The 26,660-nt window shown below is 40.2% G+C and overlaps 1 protein-coding gene across 1 annotated transcript; it reads right to left on the bottom strand.

Annotated features, from left to right (window-relative positions):
- Positions 1 to 115: 115 nt before the first annotated feature.
- On the bottom strand, positions 116 to 26,660 carry LOC127526139 (IgGFc-binding protein-like). The gene is made up of 7 exons (XM_051920565.1): positions 26,607 to 26,660; positions 7,565 to 8,783; positions 7,149 to 7,471; positions 4,414 to 4,984; positions 2,083 to 2,681; positions 485 to 1,052; positions 116 to 390 (listed from the first exon to the last, which is right to left on the bottom strand). Exons 2-7 carry the CDS (start codon positions 7,629 to 7,631, stop codon positions 116 to 118), a joined length of 2,403 nt encoding a protein of 800 aa, XP_051776525.1. The 5' UTR covers positions 7,632 to 8,783; positions 26,607 to 26,660.

The following is a 26,660-nucleotide window of genomic DNA, read 5'->3' as shown; positions in this document are numbered from 1 at the left end:
AAACGGCTATTCCCAGAAATCCAGCAGGTGGCCGTACCTGTTGGATGGCAGCCCTGCACACCGTCTTGGATTTCACACTTTTCTCGGGGCCCACAGTCAAAGCCCTCATCACAGTTCACATTTCCACCAATGTTGCAAAACACACCTTTGGGAAGCACAGACCTTGTGGGAAGAAGACTTCATTGACCTTGTAATACTGCTCGTTGTAAACACAGCCACAATTAGTCAGTGGTACGCAGTCACCTCCGCTGAGTACAAACCCATCATCGCAGGCACATCCTTCTTTACAGAGATCGCCCTCGCAGCTTGGTGGTGTGGTTAGGCCATAACATGTCAGGGGACATCCAGAGGCACACACCTCATAGTGGCTGTTTGCCTTGCAGTTTAGAGCTACAGAGAAAAATTTTAAAAAGGTTATTTTAATGAAACATGTTAAGAACTGTTTCTGTTTAAATATATTTTTAAGGAAATATTAGATACTTACGACACAATTTGTCAGTCCTCCATACAGATATCTTGGCACCAGCATCTTGGCAGAGAGCTGTGTAGGCAGTGAGAGCCTGACAGAGAGAAGCAGCCTGGCCTTTGTACAGACACACATCATAGACACAGTTGTCAAAGTAAAGCTTAGGATCCACCTTGGCATGGCAGTCCTTGAAAGGCCCAGCTTTGTCTATGAGGATGCCACAATAATCATTTGATTCATACTGGTGCTTCATGTTAACATCACAGGTGGGACATGTGCCCTGACATGCGTGAATGCATCCTGGAATCTCCTCCACTAGCCAGCTCTTCCCAAATTCATCAGGGGTTTTCGCTTGCGTCTTGTCGGGTTTCATTAGATCATCATCTTTGTTACCGTTAAGATTTCCACAAAGCCCAGCAACAGCACCGGAGTAGGAGCTGGGCAGTGTGAGAGCAATGTAACCGTCCCAGTTGAAGGTCAGTCTTAGACCAAATTTGGTCTGCAAAACAGCAAACTGACCACTCCTAAAAATGGAGGCCTTGTTTCGTTCAATGTAGAATGGAAGAGTTACATAAATATTGTTAACCTGAAAAAAATGAAAGGAAAACAATAAATGAGACATATGACACATTTACACCAAGTTGTTGTTAAATGATTCCCATTTAAAGATTTTCACTATAGACCATTGAGGCTCTTCAGAAAAACAGCAAGATTTTTGTAGATATCTGCCATAAACTGATACTATTCCATAGACATCAACTGACAAGGTGAAATGGTAGTGGAAAGCTAAAACATATTAGGAGATTTGAGGGAAAATGGATTAGTGAGAACACTTCTGCGATACTGTGTGTATTAGAATTTATATTTTTTATTAAACATTTATGGGCTTCCTGAAGTGATTTTGAAAGTATACATCTATTATGATTTTTTCAAATTCAAAAAAAGCAAATCTGACATTTGTTGTTTTGTATGAAATGTCCAGAAAACATCCTGTTGTTATTCCATTTAGTGATGCAGTAGCCAAAACGACAGAAAGATACCATAGCAGACAGAAACTCTTCTTAAACATATGGAGCCAACTACCTGCAGTGGGCTATGTATGTCTGTGTGTGCGCCTCTCTCATCTGTCACTATACTCATTACAATCTACATATTAATCATTAACCTTCTACTACTGAGCTCCTGAATTCACAACAGCAATTTTACCTTTTTCTTTTCTCTCGCTGTAAAGTCTTACGATCAGTTTCTTTTGCTCTATCCCTGTCTTTTCATAATTATTTTATGAATTTTTCTAATACATAAGTATAAATTGCACACTGCTGCCCCGAGCGTTTAAAGTGCATGGACTGGAGGAAATTGGGGAAGACATTTAGGAAGAAACACTGTGGGTGGAGTCTTTCAGCAGTGAATTTTGGTGCTTTTCACAACAAAACTTTTTAGCAAGTTGTCCCCAGATGCATATTCTCATTTGAGAACCATGGCTGGTTCCCAGAGAGACTAGCAGAATACTGTGAAATTAACGTCAATGCCCTTTGTTGAAAAATTTGCCCCAACATCATCATTGAACATACAAGTATAATAATTACAAACACTTCATAAAAAAGCATAAGACTCACCATGACTTTTTCAGGGTTTTCGTTGGACATTATAATTTGATTGTCAAGGATGTTGATAAGAGTGAATTTAGTGTAGGCCACTGCCTTGTTCTTGCCTCGGTGTTCATTTTGGACTTGTACTTCAAAGGGGACGAGCGTGGGATCTGTGGAAATCAGTTTGGAAAACTGGTAGACACAAGTACCCTGGAAATCATAGGTCTTGCCATCAAAGGTGATGTAGTGAGGATCGCCAGATGCCACACATTTGGAGTAAGTAGTAGGGAAGCAGCCTCTCACTCCATTACGGAGATCACACTGTTCTGAGCTCTTGCACTTAAAAGTGACACACTTAACCTTGGCAGTGCTTGGATCACAGGTGCACTGTTGGTCACACTTATCTGTCAAGAAGGATTCTCCTGATGAAAGGTAACGTCCATTGTAGGTGCAGCCGCAGTTATCTTTGGGCTCACATTTATCACCGCTCAGCACGTACCCTGCGTCACACTGGCACGTTTCCACACAGGGAAGTTTACAGTTGGCAGGGGCGTCAAGTTCACTACATGATGCTGGGCAGGCATTTCCACAAAGTTCATAGTGGCTGTATTCAGGGCATGGTAGGGCTGTGGGAGGAGTAAAGGGAAGACAAACATGCATGAACTTCTGTTGACTACATCACTTGAATATCTGCATAATTCCTAACGTTATCCAGAGATAATTGATAATTCATTATTTTTATTTTTGATTAATTAATACATAATAATGCATATATGATTTTTATTACCAGAGAGTCATATAAATACCCTTTTGTTGTTTAGCAACATTATTTACAGTTCTGCTTACAACATCTAGTCTTAAAATGAATTTTAAAGGATATTTTAGCTAATTTTTATATGCATAATTTTAAAATTAAAATGTTTTGAAGTCTATTTTGTTTTCGCAGTAACATCCGAAAACAACTACTTCAGATCTCCATGTCAAATTAAGTCATCATTTGGCCCAGATCAGCCGTAAACTCCTTAAATGAATATTCCAACCACAAATTATGTTTCTTTATCTGTTATTTACTCCATCTAGCTTGTAGCATACTCCATGTAGTTTGTAGCAATGGTTGAGAAAAAATTTTAATCTCATGCTTGAATGTAGAATGAAATAAAAAAGGTTTATGATATAAGAGAAGTTAATACTGACCAATGCTATACATCGGCAAACGATGCGAAAAATATCCATGGAAAAAGTAAAAACAAAAATCTCAGGTTACTTGTGTTGCATAATCCACACATTATTTATCCAATCTTTTGAACAAAACTCACAAAACACATGCTTTTTTTGCTAAAATATTGTTAAATATTTACATCTGGAATAATCAATACACATCATAAATAGTAAGCCATGTAGGGCTGACTTTTTGAATTGAGGACCTGCCTCTCCTTATTTGTTTGTCAATCACACAAGGCTTTAAATCACGTTTACAATGTACGCTGATTATTGAGGTAGTAACAATTTAACAATATATTAGGAAAAAATTACCCATTTTGCACATTTTGAGAATACAGCTGAATAAGTGACATTGAAAAAGAAGTAGTCAAAAAGTCAAGCCGATGTCATTAACAAAGTCTAATCAAGTTCAAAATGTTAATCAAAGCAAGTTCATTAACCAAGAACGATTTTGTAGCACGAATCACAAACCAAAACTGTCCATATCCTAAACTTGGATACCTTCGAAATGCATAGGCTGACCTTTATACCATTGCTTTGATGACATCACACATTCCAAGAGCATTCTGGGTAGATTGCCATATTAAGCATTAATGCAAACATCTCAAAATTTGGGTGTACATGACAAAACAAAACAAAATAGCATTGTGGCACATTAAAATTGCAACATATTTAGATTTTCTTCTAGATAAAAACAAAGGATAGAACTGAATTGTTCTATTAATGTACTACTCGGATTTTTACAGAAGTATTTAATTACCAGTATTGTAGTATAAAATGCATGCATTTGCATGTTGTGACACGAGTAACATGAGATTTTTTCATGGATGTTTTTGATGTTGTTTGCTGTTGTCCAATGTTAGTCATCATAGATGCCTGCTCTTTTAGATGCTTTGCTATCTCATTCAACAAGAAAACATGAGAATAAAACTTTTTGTTGGCCATCTCTGTAAACTATATGGGTATGTAACATATACAAATATAACATTTTTGTGTGGAACATTCCTTTTAAAGATGCTTAATTTTCTCAGAAAAGACTCTTTGTGGTGAATCACTAAAAGAAATTTTAAAAAAGTGTCCAGCTTTTTTCCTTTTGTGTTTAATTAGTGTGAGAAAAATGGAGGCACAGTTACTTACGACAATTTGCTGGTGTTCTCCAGTCTAACACCTTGACCCCGGCTCTCTGACAAGCCTCAGCATAGCTCTTCATAGCTTGGCAAAGGAAGAGGAGATAGCCATTGTTAATGCACATATCATAAATACAGTTGTTGACATACATCTTGGGGTCAATTGAGGCATGGCAGTTTGCGAAGGGTCCATCTGGTTTGGCCATGAGACCGCAGAAGCCTTCACTACGATATTTCTGCTGCAGGCTCTCCTCACAACTAGGACAGCCACCTGTGCAGTCATGGTGGCAAAACAGGTCATCATCTTCTACTTTCCAGCTACTTCCAAACACTAAGACACTTGAAGCAGTGCTTCCATCGGGGTTCATTAGGTCATCATCCTTGTTGTCATTGTAGTTTCCGCAAAGCCCACTGACGCTATTGAAATAAGTGCTGGGGATGGTGAGGGCAAAAGACATTTCCCAGTCGAACGACACCTGGATTCCAACAGCTGTATCTACAAAAGCTGAGATCCCACTGCGATACACACGGAGCTGGCCATTCTGCAAAGTGACTGGCAGATTTGTTGTCACACCGTTTACCTAGAAATAATCATAAAAAAATTAAAAACACATCAAAATTCTATGTGTTAGTAATTGAGTGTGCTTTTGCTTACTGCTCATATCCCTAATTGTATTTGGTGGGTTTGAGAATGTTATTTTTTGTTCGTTTTTGCTTACTTCTTGTCTATAAGAGAAAGACCTGCAGGTTCTTTACAGTACTGAGGGAGATAATGTAATCAATAAAAAATGTGACCAAAGCTATATATAATTATTTGTGGCAAAGTCATAAAGGATCTGAAGTAATAAAACACCCTCCAGGTGTAGTGACAGTGTGATTTATACATGTGTTATACACACTGCTTGAAAGAGATTTACATAAGTGATAGATAGATAGATAGATAGATAGATAGATAGATAGATAGATAGATAGATAGATAGATAGATAGATAGATAGATAGATAGATAGATAGATAGATAGATAGATAGATAGATAGATAGATAGATAGATAGATAGATAGATAGATAGATAGATAGATAGATAGATAGATAGATAGTGTCGGTGACCTATGTGTAACACTGATATATTAACATGAAAAGCGGTGGCTTCCAGTGTCACAACAGACTTTCTGTGGCTCCTCCTTAGACTTTCAAGTTCCACAATCTAAAACCTGCACAATTTAAGAGCTGCAATTAAAGAGTAGGACCAGTATGCCAGTACACATCTAAGAGTGCCAGTACTCAACATCAATAAATTGACAAGTGCCGGCACACTGTACCAATCACTTCAAGCACTGGTTATATGAGGATAATCCAGTTCTGTAATTATTATTAGATTTGATCTTGAAATTAAATATTTTTCTTTCATTCCCATCTTGCTTTTGTTTGTTTATGCAACACCTGGTGTGACAGACGATCAGGGACCTTGCCCCACCGGGATGCCTGGAGAAGCAAAGGACCAGGAGAGGGGTAATTCCTTCCCCTGGACGCAAGAGGGCAACCCCTCAGGATTGCATGGCAGCCACAGAGCTTGGAAACTCAACCCTGTGGGGGCCCATGGCCACCGCCAGGGGGTGCCTGGATGGTTCTGGAGCCATGGACTACAGCACTTCCGTCACAACAGGAAGTGCTGCCGGAACAGGAACCAGGTACACCCGGAGTGCTTCCAGGTGACCATGCTATACTTCCGCCACACCAGGAAGTGCTGCAGGAAGGTCATCAGGGAGAACCTGGAGCACATCCTGGTGAACTATAAAAGGGGCCGCCTCACTCCATTCAAAGAGTCAGAGTCAGGAGGCAGAGGACAGAGCTTGCAAAGAGAGGAGTGGAGGTGGCAAAAGGAAAGAGAAGAAAAGTAAAAGTAAAGTAAAGAACTGAGTTTATTGTGCCTATTTGAGATTACTGTGCTGTGTATAAAGAAGGAAGAAAATAATCGTAAGTGCTTATGGACATTGTGAGTCAATGTCCGTCTGTCGAGGCTGATTCTCCACACTGGTCAGTTGATCGTGTGATCACAAACATTGCACGAATGAAATCACAGAAAGTGACACTATGAATATGCAGCTATTACACTCTTCTTTATTCTTTGATAGATACCAAACCCTTTCACTATTCTTAATGATAATAAGATTTCAAACAAGTAGGCCCTAGGAGTATGATTTATGCTCTGGTTATGAACTCCTTTTGATTCCTGGTTTTATTTCTGGTTTTATTTTTGTTTTCATCTGTCCACTTGGTTTTTACTTTTATCTTTCATAGTATTCTGAGCCTTACTTTTTCTGACCATGGCTTATTGCTACTTTAATCATCTCTTGTTGTAATTGTGTTCTCAATAACCCTAAGGCACCTTTAAGTGTCCATAACACCACAGAACAGTCCTTACACTGGGACTGTCCGGGCAGAGAATCAGACCACATGAGACTTCATGTCTAGAGAGTTTCAACTTTAGACCACACACACAAAAAGATCTAAAATTAATGACTAAATGGTTTAAAATATGTAAAGAAACATTATATAATGTTTGTTAATCACCTATCAATGAAAACTATATAGTGTTAACTATATCTGGATTTTTATTTAATTACATTTACAACTATTTGAATGTACATGAACAAATAGTCTTATTATAATGACTTAATAATGAAAGTTATTATAAATTGTTACCAACTGAGTGGTTGATTTAAAATAACAATAATAATCATCTTACCCGGACTGTGCCTTTTTCCATTTTTGTAATTGTAATGGTTTGGCCGTAAATATTCACATTCACTGTCTTGACAAAAGACACTTTAGTACTGCCGCGATTTTCATTCTTCACGGTCACAGAGAATGCCACTATAGAAGTATCTTTTTCGTTGCTTTTAGCCAGAGTATAAGTGCATGTGCCTTGGAAATCAAATGTTTTGCCATCAAAGGTTTTGTAATGAGGATCACCGACAGCCCAGCAGGTAGCCTTGGAGAGAGGTATGCAGACTCCTTTATCACACTTTTCCTTTTCTCGACATTTAATTGAACTACAAGGATCTATGGCTGTTGGAAATAGAAAGGTTTATGATATTTTAAATAGCAATACACCTCTCATTGAATCTGAATTTTGCTTTTAAAAATAATTTATTGACTCACCAGAAAAGCATGCTCCACTTGTTCCATAACCATCTTGATCTTTGAAGCCATAGACATAAACGGCCATTAAAAAGTTGCTGTTGATGATAAAATGACCCCCTTGAGTGCCAAGTGACACTTCAGTCCACAGATAATCTGGATTTCTGATAAACCTTTGCCAGAGGGTATTATCAGGGAGTTTTTTGGTTATTCAGGGAAACATAACCGCTACCATCTTTCTTGACAATGATAACTACTCTGCTATCAAATGTCGCTTGAGTATCTACTGCCCAGGTTTGTGTAAACATGGTATTTGGTATTATGTTGACTAAATAGGGGTCAAACTTTCCTCCTCCACCATAATACATAACCATCACTTTTTTAGATGCTGAGATACCCATGGATGTAGCTTTGCTAATGCATGTATCCATGACATCTCCAGCATTCAGTGTCTTTGCCTGGATGGTGGCTCCAGAGGAGTATGTGACCAAAGTGTTGTCCTCAGCAGCCACCACGTGAACCAAGTCTCCTGAAGGATCTTCATTAAGGGGAGCAACCACGAACTGTGTTGAAAATCTTGAAACTGGTATCAACTGTTCATAGACGTGGTTACAGAATGTGTTTCGAAGTGAGCACTGATGACCTGCTAATACTGCTAAGGGACTCTTGGCCACAATACGAGTTCCAGTCAAGGTACACCCAGCTGCAAGTTGGAATGTTTCATATGGAGACAAAGTGATGGTTAATTTACTTCCAGGATTGTATTCTACTCCTTCAATTTTGATTGTTCGCTTAGGGTAGATATCTACTGCATTGCTCTGCTTGCCGTTTATGATAGCCACTAGTTTGTTCATGCCCAATTGGCCTGTATTTGGCGTGAACACTACATATTCAGATCCCAGATCTTCAGTAGGGAAGATCACACTGCTATCTCCAGTTTTTAACTTGCTGTTAAATGAGACCACCGATACTGGATTATCTGAAGTAATTATCACAGTTTTGGTGGATCTCCCAGCATTCACATTTTCAGCAGTTGTGGGCAGAGAAACCCGGATGGTTTGGCCTTTATCCACCTGAACCTCTTTGATGAACTGATCGCTCTTCATTTCAACCCGGACTTTGGCCACAGAACTATAGGCAGTAATGGCAAGTTCAAAGGAGGTTTTATCCATATTGGCCAAGTAATTGTTCATGAAGACAGTAACAAATTCTGTGCCAACAGGGCATGACCAGATGGGACCTACAATGAGAAATAGTTTAGGTATTATACAGCACCAACGATATGTATTTTCAGCACAAAATTATAGTCAGTTTGGCTAAAGTTATTTTAATCAAAGAAGATAATCAACCATAAAATGTCTAAATACAGAAAGGGTGGGTAAATTTTATAAAAGTAATTTGCTTTCAGAAATAATGAAATTACTTCAGCACAATATAATATACAAGTATCTTTAAGTTAATGTCTGAAGGGTATTTTGCATCTGATTAACAGACTAAAGCATGATAATGATGATGATGATGATGATGATGATTAACAGACTAAACATGTCTGTCCTCATTGTTCAGTGAACACATTTTGTTCCAAAAAAAGAGTGTGGACACTAGAGGGCAGTGCAGCTCCTCAAACCCAGAATAAAAGTGCAGTCCCACAGTCAAAGTCTTCAGTAAAAGCGGTTTATTTAAATCAGGTACCTTATACAGGTTTCAATTCCCTCTCAACCGCCTTTAGTCCACAAGAAATCCTCTGTTTCTCCTCCAGGCAAGCTTTGTCCACCTTTCACCCGACTCTAGCTAACCTGGATAAGGCCAGATGGCTCCTTTTATCTCAGGACCTGGAAGTGCTTCTGGTGTCAAATGACTACAGCCTGGCAGCACTTCTGGGTCAGGTGGAACCTCCTTCAAGGTGTGCACTTTTCTTATAACTCCCTCTGGTGGCACCCACACACCCCAACGGGGTTATTCTCTGAGAATACATGTCCCAAGATGACCTGCAGGAGTATGAATGGGAGCTCTGCCAGAGGTAGGCTGCCACCTAGAATATTGGGGGAATAAACAACCTGCAGAGCCAGTCCTTCACAGCACTTCCATTTTATCCAAGCCAGAAAAGGTACTGAAAACACATCCAGCTGGGACAACTGTCCATCCACCTGGGGCCTCCCATTCAGGAAAGGAACATTTCCCTCTCCTGTTTGGGATGCTTGTCCATCCCATACAAGAGTAAAAGCTATAGTACCTAACTCTGCAAGATGGCTAGACTAGATTCCATTTCAGTATTTCAATCTGACCTAATATATATAAAAATATAAATATATCTATCTCTCTCTCTATATATATATATGCATAATATATACATAATATATCTCTCTATATATAATGCATTAAGGTGTCATGATGGCTGTGAAATAAAAGAAAGGTCCATGCATTAAATTGTGCCTGGACTATAAAGGAATACTGCACCTAAAAAGTACATTTTTTGTATGTTACTTACCCCACATAGTTCATAGTAATGGTTATGTAAAAAAATAATCTCATGTTTGCATGTAGAATAGAGAGAAAAACATTTCTGATAGAACAGAGGCCTATGGAGACAGCAGATAATCCATCTGAAGCTAAGCATGTTCAGGCCCGGCTATTAGTTGAATGGTGGACCAGCTAGGGATAACTTGTGTTGTTGCTGGCAGAGGTATTGGTGAGGCCAGCAGGGGGCGCTTACCCTGTAGTCTGTGTGTGGATCCCAATCCCCCAGTGAAGTGACGGGGATATTGTGCTGTAAAAATAGTGCTGTCATTCAACTGAGATGTCCTCACTCTCTGTGGTCATAAAAGATCTTTGGGCATCTTTGCAAAAGAGTAGTGCTAAATTGCCCACCATGTCATCCCTAATCTAAACACTGTCCCTAATTGGCTTACTATATGTCTCACCCCTTCACCAGCTAACAGGTAATGTGTAGTAAGCATACAGGTGGAAAAATGGCTGCATTAAGGTGGAGGCTGCACATTGATGGCGGTTGAAGTGACTTACCTACTGTCTATGCAAAGTGCTGTTACTATCTAGAAAACCACATTATAATCCTTCCATCTATATATCTTTGTTTTGACCCATTAAAAAAATCTCATGTTACTCATTTTCCACATGTGAAATCAAACAATACAGCCCAGGCCGCTGACTCTTCAATTACAATGCTCAAGCATGTGTCTGAGCACATTCTAATTCTCTTCACAAGAACATTTTCTTTGTTTATTTAGAAATATTTTAGTGTAAAAAATGTGGTTTGGGATATTGTGAACAAAGAACTGGAATATTTCACATGTGGATTATGCAACACAAGTAATGTGAGATTTTTTCATGGCTGTTTTTGGTATTATTTGCTGTTGTCCAATGTTGGTTACCATAGACTTCTATACAAAGAGAAATGTTATTCTCTTCATTCTGCAAGAAAGCATTAGATTAGATAAACTAATTGAGGCAAGTAACATATATAAAATGTCATATTTGAATGGAATATTCCTTTAATTAACTAAAAGAATGATTTAGTAAGAGATGTATGCTCAGGTTAGTAAACTATTTAGGAATACAGTAGATTCATGTTTCTATCTGGTTTCATTCTTCACTTTGAATTTAGTATAACCTTTTTTGAACTGACCTTTGCTAATGAATGTGACTATTCTACTGTAAAGTCCTAAAATGAAAGACTATAAATGATGACTAACACTCTTGTATTCAAAGCTGTCTGAAAAGACTTGCTAGTTCTCTTCCAACACAATTTATAAAACCAATTGCATTATTTCCTTTATTGTTCCTTTCCTCTCCACTAGTTCACACTGAGTCACCATTCTTCAATCAAGACAGAAGCTCTCTAACTGCAGTCTCCAACCATTATATATACAATATATAAATATAAAGAATATTATATAAAAATACTGTTGTGAGGGTGACAATTACTCCTCCATTATAATGAATAACGTTTGGTGATAGGGGGCAACATCAGAGAGCAGGAACACTGACAGCCTAGGAGAAGGATTTGCCTAGCAGCACAGGTTTAAAGGGTTTTCCTCTGCACCATACACATTGCTTGTGGACCTGAGTGGATGAAAAGGACAGAAGACAGAGAGAGGGAGAGAGAGACAAACACTCACTGACACTATACATGGAAATGTAAACGTTTTAGCTTGTTAATCAGTGCTAAATTCATATCCAGAAAGATTGCTATGTCTTTTACCAAACCCCAATGGGTAATCCTATATATATATATATATATATATATATATATATATATATATATATATATTCATAGATATTCATAGCATAGCATAGCGTAGTCTGAAACACAATCTGATTGTATGGGTGGTTACCTACCAGGTAACGCATATGGTTGGTGTGCAAGTCGGCAAACATCCGCCACGCCCTCCTCAGTTGAGAGAAGTAGATCATAGAATGTTACATAGTTTACTGTCAAATAATGCAAAGAGTACGCAACACTTGTTTTGCCCTTATTTGGGCTCATCAGGTGTGCACACTCCATTGCACCCCTCGCGGGGATCGAGCCTCGGACGTCAGCAGTGAAGCCTGTTTATGTTGTTCCACGGTGTGTGGTTTGTTTATTTGACAGCCTTAAGATCGGAGTAATTACATTCATAGCATTTGTAGCCTGAAACACAATCCTTAAGCTAAGTTATGAGAGTGTTCACAGTTACAACCCAGCAAGAAGTTACTGCAATACTAGAATAAAATCAAACCTAAAAAGAACATATTCTTGACTCGCAAAAGCAGACATTTGGGGCGGAGAGGTGGCTCTGAGGCTAAGGATCTGCGTTGGTATCCCGAAGGTTGCCGGTTTGAATCCCTGTCACTGCCAAAAGAGATCCTACTCTCCTGGGCCCTTGAGCAAGGCCCTTAACCTGTAATTGCTCCGGGGGCACTGTACAATGGCTGACCCTGCGCTCTGACCCCAAGGGGTATGCGAAAACTAACAAATTCCTAATATCTATCTACAAGAAATTGTATAAGGCGAAATAAATAATATATATATATATATATATATATATATATATATATATATATATATATATATATATATATATATATATACTGATAGAAAAGAAGTGTGGATGACAGAATAGCAAGCAATAAAAACAGTGTCACCTTAGCTCAGTCTAAAAATATACCCAGGCAACACTGGGTACTTTGACTAGTCTTACAGTAAATATAAAGCTCAATGTGGCTATGCATGTTTGTTCTTTATACAATTCCACACTCTTTGTTCAATCACAATGAACTTTAATACATATATCCCACTTTGTCTGGAAGAGACACTAGACTGCCTTGGGGCACCTGTGTCTTTGAAGTCCAATACAAGTGAAAACCAAAATAGACTGAATGAAGCCAGATGAGCAGCCAAAAGCAGCAGAGCTTAAAATGACTTTCCCGGGCAACAGTGCCGGGTGCTTTTGTTAGTTTATACTAGGGGACTTTGCCCACTACTCGCTTTGCTTGCCCACTGACTTCCTCCCTACCCCTGCTGGCTGGCTGCTGCTGCTGTCGAGCTGTGTGTTCTGCTTGTTGCGCTGCATGTTGATCATTTAAAAACCTGTACAGCAGCTGTCCTTTTGTCTCACTGCCTTGTCTCGTGGGATGTTAAAGTGTCTCAGAGAAAATCACGTATTGTCTCCTTCTAAGATTTTTTTTATAATAGAGAGATATGTAGAGGTGCCAAAGGACGAAACAGACAAGTACCATGAATTTCTGACAATACAGAGTAAAATTGTAAATATATAAAGTAACTGTTTCAATATACTGTATGAACTCAAAATTGAATATATGCATTTAAACTGCATATGCACTGAGTCAATTCTGAATATATGAAGTCAGTGACTAAGTGTGTAAAGTCAAATTTGATTATATAAAATAAAATGTTTACATATCTAATGAATTTTGAAAATATACAGTGAAATTCTCAATATATGGACTGGAGTTGTGTATAGAGACATGGAGGGTTACGTCAGGAAGGGCATCCAGTGTAAAATAATGCCAGATCAACATGCGGAATGAGTACATCAGAGGGTCGGCTTAAGTTGGACGGATGGGAGACAAAGCCAGAGAGGTGAGATTGCATCTGTTTGGACGTGTGCAGAGGAGAGATGCTGGGTATATTGGGAGAGGCAAGAGAAAAAGAGGAAGGCCTAAGCGAAGGTTTATGGATGTGGTGAGAGAGGACATGCAGGTGATGGGTGTAACAGAACAAGATGCAGAGGACAGAAAAATATGGAAGAAGATGATCCGCTGTGGCAACCCCTAATGGGAGCAGCTGAAAGAAGAAGAAGAAGCTGTGCATAGAGACATATATAGAGCAAAAAAAACTCAGCTATGCTATATGCAATATAGTATTATAGTATAGTTTATCAAAAAATTAATCTGAATTATGTGAAAATTATTATTTAACCAATATATTCAAAAACTGCGTATGTACTAATTTGTTTTTGTAGTCCAGATTTAATGTGTCTATTTATTTTTTGCTGGCCAAATATTAGATATGCCATACAACAAGTACAAAACTGGTAGTTGGGAGGGTGGGGGCTTTTTATCTCATAGCTACAACATTATCTCTCATACTGCACGTAATGCAAAACATCACAATTATATTAAATAATCAGAAGTGTGCAGTTTAGGGCTAGTCATATATGTTATGTATAACTTTATATAGGATATGATTCTTCTCTTTTTTTCTTCACCTCCTTCCTAATTGTTCTTCCTAATTGAAAGTGTTCAGATCGCTACAAGTGTTGATAGTTGTTACACACTCAGTCTTGTAATGCACATTAACTAATTTTGTCCCTTATTGTTTCAAGGAAGCAGTTTATAATGAGATGATTTAAATATTTATTTTTTCACCCTGCTTTATTTAATTCATGGGCTGCACAGCCAAAACCCAATCTAGACCAGAAGTCAGATTATCGATGGGCACATTTACATATTTGCACAGTATCAGTTCATGTCGCCAGTCCAGTTGACCCAGGAATCCAAGATACAACACTTTGAACCCAGCCTCTTTGTTTTTATGGGCTGCTGCTGTTCTGTAAACTCCTTCTGTCTTCTTTAAATTTACCCAGACCTGAGGCCCTCAGATTCTCTGTCACTACATGTCACTCCATGTCACAATGCCACACACTCATCTGCTTCTCCACCTTCATTGACAAAGTGCTCATTGTCACCTGTAGATGTTGTGGTGGATTAATGAATAGATTATCCTAGGATTCAGCCTAAAGACCCTGATTGGGAGTAGACCCCCATCTTGTGGGATAAAAAACATGTCATTGGATTAATTTCTAAATTTTGTTAATGTACGGATGTACTGTACATTACCTCCAGGGAAAGGCTGACCATTGGGACTAACAGGAGAAACCCCACTGCTCTTTCTTTGGCCTACTCTTATATGACAAAAGAGAGAGAGCACAGGAGCAAGAGAGAGAGAGAGAGAGAGAGAGAGAGAGAGAGAGAGAGAGAGAGAGAGAGAGAGAGAGAGAGAGAGAGAGAGAGAGAGAGAGAGAGAGAGAGAGACACAGCTCGATGTAATGTGCTTGGCCCAAGCTGTATTCTCAATGGTGCATCTGAACAATCACATGATCATACTAACTGTAGGCCAGCCCACACCAATACAAACAAACAAAATGTGAGAGGTGAGTGAAGACAGAAGACATTTTTTGAAATTAAGGTGCAAAACATAAGGTAACAATTAATTTATTCTAAGAAAATAGCCAATGTGTGCGTTACAAATTTCTCTTTAGGTTTCCCAGGTCCTGACTTTTGCTTTTTGAGTTTTTATTCTAGAGCTGACTACGTTTTGACTGTCTGGCTTGTTTACATTTCTTCTCCTGGTCATCCCCTTTTAATTGACATGTTCCAAAAGGAATACTTTACCCAAAAAATTAAGTTTTTATCTTTGACTTAACTTGTGTTGTTTGTAGTGATTGCTGTTTTCATGGAAAGTGGAAATCACAACATTTATGATGCAACTAGATTCAATAGCTTCCAACAGGGATCAATTCTGAACAGAAATCACAGTAGAGCAAGAATTTTAAATTGAAGATCCGCCTCTGCTTCTCATTCATTGGTCAAGAGCCGTGTCTTCAATTCATAAGCTTGTGCGAATGCCCTGTTTGTGCAATAATCTTCCAAAATATTTATTGAATGATATTTTAACATAAAATCTATGCCTTTTGCAAGTTGTGAGCATACAACTGGATAGCTGACATGTGGATTAAAAGACACAAGTAACTTGAGATTTATGGATGTTTTAATATTGTTTATTGTTGTTCAGTATTGGCCCCCTGACAGCCTCCATTAAAACTAATTGCATCGTAACTTTATGATCTCTGTTTTCCATGAAAACATTAGATTAAGTTTTTTCTCAGCCATTGTTACAAAAATCACAGGGTAAGTAACAGGTAAAAAAAACATCAGTTTTAGGTATTACTTTATAATGGGAAGAGTGCGCACACTCTTATGGTTTGTATTCTTTATGCTGCCTAGGCAATGAAGAAAAAGAAAAAGAAGAAGACATTACATTTATATAGTGCTTTTCTCACTACTCAAAGCACTTTACTTAGTCAGTGGAGAGCCACTTCAACCACCACCAATGTGCAACATCCATAGGGATGACTATGATGACTATGATTTCTGATTTTGCAAATGTGAACATTCACCAAATTTGAGAATTCCACTTGACCTTTGCTAAGATTCCCATTTGTTCTCAAACCTCTGTAATATAAATCATTAAATAAATAAGCCAGCAAATTCACTATTGGTTATTAAAATCATTATCATTGGTCACTTCTGCAGTATGTTTATATCGATGTTCCCTCCGAGTCTATTGATTTTCCTCCCACATCCTCAACTTACGCATTTTCCGAGAATGAGTGAGTGTGGGTTTATGTATGAGTGGGCCTTGTGATGGCTTGCTTCTACTGCTTGAGCCCATAGTACATTGAGCTATGTTCTTGTATAAGATAAGTGGGTTGAATAAATCATGAGAGAATAATTAATGGATACTATGTGATTTAAAATAAATGGAAACCTGTTGAAAGAACAAAATGATTAAAGCAAAGAAGCCGTGGTATTCCCTGCCTGTAGGATAAATGGAAGATGTCCAACCCCAGGCTTTACTTTCCTTTAGTAAATATAATTCTCTTGCCACTAATGTTCCAATGTACACTATTAGGTGTGACATGAAAAAATTATTTTGATTAATGTCATATGCAGATTACATTAGTAGACCACAAGCGTGTTCTTGGCTTCCTGCCCATTCAAACTCATTAAGTAGGCGCATGGAAAAATACTTAAATTGCTTTGGTATTAAATGTGATGTGTCTAGAGGCACATTGGAATGATTACTTTACCTGTAGGCTATTATAATAATTTCTATGCTTAACATATCAGTAAATACAAAGCTTGAGCATATTATTTTCTCTATTAGAATATATTTAAATATTCATTAACATACGATGATTAAATGTCTCCTATGATTTTCACCCAACATCACAACCACATTCCACTTTTTCTTTGAAAATATACATACACAAACCCTTCACAGTCAAAAAACACGGAGAAGATGGAGTGCAAGAGCTGTTGCGTTGGTCCTCCTGACTAGTGGAAAGATTCTGGTCAATTTCAAATTTCTGTCCCGCTCCCAGTACCGAGACTTTTAAACAGACTTTTACATCGATAATACATTTGCATGATTGTCTTCAAATACAACAGTCTGTGAAAACTTTTGGAAATCTGATGTGTTGTTCACTTGAGGAATATGCAGGTTCTCGTATTGGACTGATGGATGGATGGAGGCGGGAAGAAGAACTGCTGAAATTATTGTTGTGTTTAGCCCACTTTGTTATACTATAAAGACAAAACTGCAGCACAACAACTAATTGTATCTAACACTTAAAATCAGCTCTCCATCCCGTTATTTATTACACTTTATGTACGGTATGAAAAACTCATAATCTTCGAGAAAGTGAATAAAAAGTTTTCTATAAAGAAGGCACTCCTTCCTAATATGTGTAAGGCACTACATCAGTTTATACAATTTCAAACAGCTTATCCTCTTCATTTCTCTATGTACTCCACACTCTTGTGCCAGGAGAAAACCCTTAGTTTAGGTCTTTCGCTATTCTGTTAACTCTCCATCTAATGTTGCTTAACTGGATAAATCTACTTCAGTTTCACAACCTTGGGAAAGTAAACAGAAATAAAATGTATTATATGGAATACGACCCAACAAGAAAAGCTTTTTGGGAACAGTCATACTGAAAAGATGTGAAGTTTAAGCACATTGAAAAAACACTCTGGCTCCTTAAAAAAAAAGGGTTGTGGGCCCAGTAGCGTAGCGTGGGTGTCAGCCGCCCGGGGCGGAGGAAAATTCCGCCGCCCCCTTATTTAGGTATGGTTCAAATTTTTACAAGATATTATTATTATTTATTGTGAAATTTTGCCGCCCCCTAAAAGTGCCGCCCGGGGCGGGCCACCCCTGCCGCCCCCACTACGCTACGCCACTGTGTGGGCCAGCATGCTACTGCTGCCATGTTCACCATCCCTGTCCCCTGAGACCCTTTACACCACCATCAACTGTGCTGCTTCAAGAGGCGCAAACAGTCTCTTTAAAGATGATGACATTAAATGTTACACTTTTCAAACACGTAATCAACTATTATCCTGTATTTAAAAAGATTTTCCTTTTTTTATTTCATAGATCTTTTGATGACCAAAAGACTATAAAATTCTGAAAGAAACAAGTGAATGCAAGCTTTCCTTTTAGATAACACATTAAAAGTTTCACTAGCTTCACCCTTCATAAGTAAATGGGAAAACTATTATTTTATATTGACTAAAACTATAAAATAAATCTAGTTTTCCTTGTGTGCTAAGGTTTCTTTTAGAATTTGGTATAATTTCATTAATATTATTCTAAAATAAATCTGCCAGTCATGCCAACATTTCTGCCATAAATCTCCTATTGTTCTAATCATTATGAGGATGCGTAACACAATAGGTTTTTATATTATTATTTAGCTCTTTGTTTTGAGTAAGGGTGGAGGGTTTTAGTGTGGTTTACAGACTAACTCTTTGTATGACATATGGGATTAAAAATAGTAACACCTTTTATTTATATATTGCCTTGCACTTGTTCAAAGTGCTTCATAGACTTTCAAAGGTAAGCAACAGGGAAAAGTCATAAAGAAGATCACATACAAAACTAACCGTCCCCTGCGGCTCCAGCAACGTATTAGTGAAAAAGGACAGTGTGGAGGGCCCTGCCCGGCTCCCCACTCCTGACGTCATGCTGCCCCCTCCCCTCGGCCCATAGTCTCTGTCTCAGATTAGTGCGAATATATCGATCCTGCAAGCAAACTGTGATTCTTAGTGCGATGAGAAAGTCTCAAAATCAATCGGAATGTTCCAGCAAAATAAAACTCAATCTAAATCCGTTAAATAGTTCTCTCGTGAAAAGCGGACAGACATACAGACATTGGATTTTATATATATATTGAGAGACAGATAATGTCAGCATAAAACAATAAATAAAAGATAAAGAAAGCAAACTCAAAGCTTCAATTAGAACAGTGTTTCCCAAATTTGTTCCTTAGGTACCCCCTGTCGCTGCAGGTTTTTGTTCCAACCAGCTTCTGTTTTTAATTGGACTCCTGGGCTAATTAAGTGAACTGTTATTTCCCACGTTCTGTGTTTTGGGAATAATGTAGAAATTAGAAAACTAAGTTTGGTAAATATATATATACCAGTAACGGCGCACTGCACGATAACGTGCAGTGAATACACATGACTTGAGCATTCATAGTATTCATCCTCTTTCTCTGTACGTTTAGCATTCATTTGCTCAGAGTTTGATGTGCTTGCTGCTTCCTGAGTAGCTCTTCTTTACTCCACCCTAGCAGCCCGCTGCTTCTCTTCTTTCGTCGCATCTTTTTCGCGTTAAAACTGATTAAGTTAGTTTTTGTGTTGGAATTACTTAGTACAGGGGTAGGCAATGTCGGTCCCGGTGAGCTGCAGTATGTGCAGGTTTTTGTTCCAACCCAGTTCCTTAACGAGAACTCAATTATTGCTGATGAAGCACATATTGCTTAAGTGACATTTTGATGCTTCATTTTAGTGGTCTCGCTTGTTAAGGTTCTCCAACCTTAATTGCTTATTTCAATCTTAAACTGCTGCATTCAGTGTTTTAATTGCTCCTTATTAGCAATAAGATGTAAAAGACAAAGCAGCCAGCAGTTCTCCAGCTAGCTTTTTTTCCAATTACATCTTTGTGTGTTCATCATCCACCCATCCATCCATTGTCTCCCGCTTATCCGAGGTCGGGTCGCGGGGGGGAACAGCTGGAGCAGAGATGCCCAGACTTCCCTCTCCCCGGCCACTTCTTCTAGCTCTTCCGGGAGAATCCCAAGGCGTTCCCAGGCCAGTCGAAAGACATAGTCCCTCCAACGTGTCCTGGGTCTTCCCCCGGGGCCTCCTCCCGGTTGGACGTGCCCGGAACACCTCACCAGGGAGGCGTCCAGGAGGCATCCTGATCAGATGCCTGAGCCACCTCATCTGACTCCTCTCAATGCGGAGGAGCAGCGGCTCTACTCTGAGCCCCTCCCGGATGACTGAGCTTCTCACCCTATCTTTAAGGGAAAGCCCAGACACCCTGTTGAGGAAACTCATTTCAGCCGCTTGTATTCGCGATCTCGTTCTTTCGGTCACTACCTATAGCTCATGACCATAGGTGAGGGTAGGAACATAGATCGACTGGTATATTGAGAGCTTCGCCTTGCGGCTCAGCTCCTTTTTCACCACGACAGACCGATGCAGAGCCTGCATTACTGCGGATGCCGCACCGATCCGTCTGTCGATCTCACGCTCCATTCTTCCCTCACTCGTGAACAAGACCCCGAGATACTTGAACTCCTCCACTTGGGGCAGGATCTCGCTACCAACCCTGAGAGGGCACTCCACCCTTTCCCGGCTGAGGACCATGGTCTCGGATTTGGAGGTGCTGATTCTCATCCCAGCCGCTTCACACTCGGCTGCGAACCGATCCAGAGAGAGCTGAAGATCACGGCCTGATGAAGTAAACAGGACAACATCATCTGCAAAAAGCAGTGACCCAATCCTGAGCCCACCAAACCGGAACCCTCAATGCCCTGGCTGCGCCTAGAAATTCTGTCCATAAAAGTTATGAACAGAATCGGTGACAAAGGGCAGCCCTGGCGGAGTCCAACTCTCACTGGAAACGGGTTCGACTTACTGCCGGCAATGCGGACCAGGCTCTGGCAACGATCGTACAGGGACCGAACAGTCCTTATCAGGGGGGCCGGTACCCCATACTCTCGGAGTACCCCCCACAGGATTCCCCGAGGGACACGGTCGAATGCCTTTTCCAAGTCCACAAAACACATGTAGACTGGTTGGGCAAACTCCCATGCACCCTCCAGGACCCTACTAAGGGTATAGAGCTGGTCCACTGTTCCGCGACCAGGACGAAAACCACACTGTTCCTCCTGAATCCGAGGCTCGACTATCCGACGGACCCTCCTCTCCAGGACCCCTGAATAGACTTTTCCAGGGAGGCTGAGGAGTGTGATCCCTCTGTAGTTGGAACACACCCTCGGATCCCCCTTCTTAAAGAGGGGGACCACCACCCCGGTCTGCCAATCCAGAGGCACTGTCCCTGATGTCCATGCGATGTTGCAGAGGCGTGTCAGCCAAGACAGTCCTACAACATCCAGAGCCTTGAGGAACTCCGGGTGTATCTCATCCACCCCCGGGGCACTGCCACCAAGGAGTTTTTTGACCACCTCGGTGACCTCAGTCCCAGAGATGGGGGAGCCCACCTCTGAGTCCCCAGGCTCTGCTTCCTCATTGGAAGGCATGTTAATGGGATTGAGGAGGTCTTCGAAGTACTCCCACCACCGACCAACAACGTCCCGAGTCGAGGTCAGCAGCGCACCATCCCCACCATATACAGTGTTGACACTGCACTGCTTCCCCTTCCTGAGACGCCGGATGGTGGACCAGAATCTCCTCGAAGCCGTCCGAAACTCATTCTCCATGGCCTCCCCAAACTCCTCCCACGCCCGAGTTTTTGCCTCAGCAACCACCAAAGCCGCATTCCGCTTGGCCTGCCGGTACCTATCAGCTGCCTCCAGAGTCCCACAGGACAAAAGGGTCCTGTAGGACTCCTTCTTCAGCTTGACGGCATCCTTCACCGCCGGTGTCCACCAACGGGTTCGGGGATTGCCGCCACGACAGGCACCGACCACCTTACGGCCACAGCTCCGGTCAGCCGCCTCAACAATAGAGGCACAGAACATTGCCCATTCGGACTCAATGTCCCCCACCTCCCTCGGGATGTGGTCGAAGTTCTGCCGGAGGTGGGAGTTGAAGCTACGTCTGACAGGGGGCTCTGCCAGACGTTCCCAGCAGACCCTCACAACACGTTTGGGCCTACCAGGCCTGATTGGCATCCTCCCCCACCATCGAAGCCAACTCACCACCAGGTGGTGATCAGTTGACAGCTCCGCTCCTCTCTTCACCCGAATGTCCAAGACATGTGGCCGCAAGTCCGACGACACGACCACAAAGTCGATCATCGAACTGAGGCCTAGGGTGTCCTGGTGCCAAGTGCACATATGAACACCCCTATGCTTGAACATGGTGTTCGTTATGGACAATCCGTGACGAGCACAGAAGTCCAATAACAAAACACCGCTCGGGTTCAGATCGGGGGGGCCATTCCTCCCAATCACGCCCTTCCAGGTCTCACTGTCATTGCCCACGTGAGCATTGAAGTCTCCCAGCAGTACGAGGGAGTCCCCAGATGGTATGCCCTCTAACACACCCTCCAGGGACTCCAAAAAGGGTGGGTACTCCGAACTGCTGTTCGGTGCATACGCACAAACAACAGTTAGGACCCATCCCCCCACCCGAAGGCGGAGGGAGGCTACCCTCTCGTCTACCGGGGTAAACCCCAATGTACAGGCTCCAAGTCGGGGGGCAATAAGTATACCCACACCCGCTCGGCGCCTCTCACCGGGGGCAACTCCAGAGTGGTACAGAGTCCAGCCCCTCTCAAGGAGATTGGTTCCAGAGTCAAGCTGTGCGTCGAGGTGAGTCCGACTATATCTAGCCGGAACCTCTCAACTTTGCGCACTAGCTCAGGCTCCTTCCCCTTCAGAGAGGTGACATTCCACGTCTCAAGAGCCAGCTTCTGTAGCCGAGGATCGGACCGCCAAGGTCCCCGCCTTCGGCCACCACCCAACTCACACTGCACCCGACCTCCTTGGCCCCTCCTATAGGTGGTGAGCCCATGGGAAGTTCATCATGCACTGTTTGATTTAATAAAACACTTAATAGAAAAATGTGACAGACTGAAAATGATCTGTTTTAGGCTTCAAATCATTTGGATGATATCCTTGGAAAGGAAAAAAATCTACGATATAAAAGCCTTACATTGCACAGATTAACAAGCCATAAAATTAAATAAGGTCTGAGATTGGCAATGATTGGTTTCTAATTAAGCAATTGGGTTGGAATGAAAACCCGTAGCCACTGCAGCTCACCAGGACCGACATTGCCTACCCCTGACTTACTACGTTTTCTTTAATTTTTCAGTTAATCTGGCACTTAAGTCTTCAATCTGCCTCAAGAATGATTAGCGAAGGTGGTAGGGAATGAGAACGGCGCCCGTACGTAGGCACCGCACGGCCGCCCTGCTGCGCACTGCCGAGAGTGATTCTACAATAAAATAAAATAAAAACAAAAAGTGTAATAAAATCATCACCTTGAAAGCAGATAGTAGACGTCACGTAGTATATCTGTGCCAAATTTCAAGTCAATAGGTGAAACGGTTTGCGAGCTACAGGTGATTTAAAATCCTGGACAGACAAACGAACAGCCACGGTAGCATATTATAGAAGAAGATATATGTACCAACCAGTTATATGGGAATAATGTTTTTTTTTTTTAACAATATTTTCATCTTGATTTTCATTTTACTTTTCTAGGTGTTCTAATTGTTTAATTAATCCATTATTTACTAATTAGTGGATCTGACACATAGTTGCAGCCTTTGATTATTCAGTGTTGTATGCCAGCATGTCTGCTCTGATCATTTTTAATTGTCATTAATAAGATGCAACGAAGGGGGAAAACTTTGCAGAGAAAGAGAGAAATATAATGAAATCAACAAAAGAGCACTTAAATCTATAGCAAAAGCAGAAATATTTGCAAATGTCTCATAAATGTAAAAATTCTGCTGCTGTGCATCTCTGAATTTAGAATGAGAGAAAATAATACCAGCTAATTAAATGAGCTCAGTGTTATCAGGCGTTGTCACTGATTAAGAATCTGGTTGGAACAAAAACCTGCAGCCACAGTGGGCCCCCAGGACAGAGTTTGGGAAGCACTGGAATAGAATATGAGAGGATAAGTCAGAATAAAATTATAAAATAAAATATACAAAATTCTACTAGAAAACTCTGAACAAATAGCATCATTTGTGATACAAACACAAATCTTCTTGAGCACCTGGATGAAAAGGGTAAACTGGAATAAACAGTCAGAATGTCAGGGTGAGTTTGACGCCTTCATGAACAAATGTGCTTCAAGTTCCCTTTAAAAAGAATAAATCGATTTGGATGATCTCATTCATTTATTGTATGTTTCATTCATTGTGCTTTTTATTGGATTGACTTGTTTTTCTTTTTGTTTAAAGCAATAGTAATTGATTGTTACATTATACTACTTTGATTGCAATGCATATTTTTCCAAAGAAATTAAAGGGAAAAATTACAATTATTTATAATAACTTAATGAGTTATAAAGTTGTGGAAACATGGGATTAATGAAAGCACAAAAAAGATAATACTGGTCTGCAGAAAACTTTTTTTTTGTGACTCTGACAAAAATTTTGGATGTTTAGATTGAAGGTGTAGAATCCAAATCTGGTAACAGGTTTACTCTGTCACATCCAGTTTTTGAGATGAAGGTTTAAAATGGGAAAAAAAAACTCCAATGTAATCACTTTTAAAATCAATTATTTAGAATTAACAAAGATAAATTACACATATAATTAAAACTTACAAAAACTTGTCAATTGGTAACCCCACTTATAATCTGCTGAAGGTGTTCCACTGTGGAATGACCACCAAAAGTCTACTAACACAGATTCTCTCTGCTTCCTGTTATATTCTGTCAACCCCTCTCAAAAATTTGTAAAGCCAGTAAATTTTGTTGTCTCAATAAAGGAAGGCCATGTATTCTTTCTGCATACTTGTTACCTGGTCAAGAAAATAGAAGGATCCACCTGACCGACCTTGATTCCAGACCAAAATCAAGAGGTGGGAATCTGAAATACTAGGTGGGGCATGGTATGGTAAAGTCCAAAAGTAAAAGTATACCCATTTGGGCATGATACTTGGAGGGATAAGTTAACCCAGCTAGGTTACCCCTAGGGCAGGGGTAGGCAACGTCGGTCCTGGTGAGCCACAGTATGTGCAGGTTTTTGTTCCAACCCAGTTCCTTAACGAGAACTCAATTATTGCTGATGAAGCACATATTGCTTAAGTGACATTTTGATGCTTCATTTTAGTGGTCTCGCTTGTTAAGGTTCTCCAACCTTAATTGCTTATTTCAATCTTAAACTGCTGCATTCAGTGTTTTAATTGCTCCTTATTAGCAATAAGATGTAAAAGACAAAGCAGCCAGCAGTTCTCCAGCTAGCTTTTTTCCAATTACATCTGTGTGTGTTCATCATGCACGGTTTGATTTAATAAAACACTTAATAGAAAAATGTGACAGACTGAAAATGATCTGTTTTAGGCTTCATATCATTTGGATGATATCCTTGGAAAGGAAAAAAATCTACGATATAAGAGCCTTACATTGCACAGACTAACAAGCCATAAAATTAAATAAGGTCTGAGATTGGCAATGATTGGTTTCTAATTAAGCAATTGGGTTGGAATGAAAACCTGTAGCCACTGCGGCTCACCAGGACCGACGTTGCCTACCCCTGCCCTAGGGTCATGGGCACCCAAGACTCATTGATGTGCATGGGGAGTGAAGGCTAGCGCAACTGGCCCAGTCCCACAAAAGAGCTACTGTAGCACAAATTGCTGAAAAATGTAATGCTGGCCATGAGAAAAAAAGTGTTAGAATAAACAGTGCATCATAGCTTCTCCAAGAAGACATTAAAAAAGTAAAATAGATAGATAGATAGATAGATAGATAGATAGATAGATAGATAGATAGATAGATAGATAGATAGATAGATAGATAGATAGATAGATAGATAGATAGATAGATAGATAGATAGATAGATAGATAGATAGATTATTAATCCCAAGGGGAAATTCACAAATAGGGTCATGAGAAAAAAACGTTTAAGAACCACTGGTCTAGATGAGAGCAGGCCATTCAGCCCAACAAAGCTTGCCTGTCCTATCCACTTAATTATTTAAAAATAGCATGAAATCTGTTTGATTTTATCAGAGCGAGTCACAGACAAGTTGGACTGAGTTGCTGGGCACAATACATTAGGCAATGCGCTTCATGGGAACTACCTCTGACTCGCTAAGAAGGCTACAACTGAAAATCGCTAGAAATGTTGCATAATGTGACATAGCCTTTAGAGAGCTGAGACTTTCACATTCCACTTCTCAAGCCTGAATCTACCAGATGACCAGAGCTTTCAGCATTATTATCGTCCTACCAGACACTTGAGACTTGCAGCAGTTTTACTTTAAGCTCAGACCTTACTACATCCTCATGGGCTGCAGTATTATCATTTTAATTCTGATCCTGCGAAAGCATGCAAGTGTGATCCTGCCATATACTGTCAGATGATTAAAGCTTGTAGCAGCTATTTCAAGGTAAGAATGGCAGAAGCACTGGAGAGAGGTGATATGTTGCAAGTTGATTAGCACATGAAAGTAAGAATTTCACTGAACTCTAAACACATGACATATATGTTTTATAAACTTATAAAAAAAAAAACAATGAATTATTTGTGACTTACAGTTCAAGAGAGAGACTGCCACACAGAGCAGTAATACCTTGGCCTCCATGACTG

The sequence above is a fragment of the Erpetoichthys calabaricus genome, chromosome 17, assembly GCF_900747795.2.
Source record: "Erpetoichthys calabaricus chromosome 17, fErpCal1.3, whole genome shotgun sequence".
NCBI lineage: Eukaryota > Metazoa > Chordata > Cladistia > Polypteriformes > Polypteridae > Erpetoichthys > Erpetoichthys calabaricus.
The sequence above is the reverse complement of the archived record's forward strand: the minus strand, read 5'-3'. Positions and strand labels throughout refer to the sequence as shown.

Coding starts and splice junctions, on each gene's coding strand:
- LOC127526139 (XM_051920565.1), bottom strand. CDS start 7,631: ATGGCCGTTTATGTCTATGGCTTCAAAGATCAAGATGGTTATGGAACA. Junction 2,682..4,413: donor GAGAACACCAGCAAATTGTC/GTAAGTAACTGT, acceptor CTCCTCCCACAG/CCCTACCATGCCCTGAATAC. Junction 391..484: donor GAGGACTGACAAATTGTGTC/GTAAGTATCTAA, acceptor TTTTCTCTGTAG/CTCTAAACTGCAAGGCAAAC.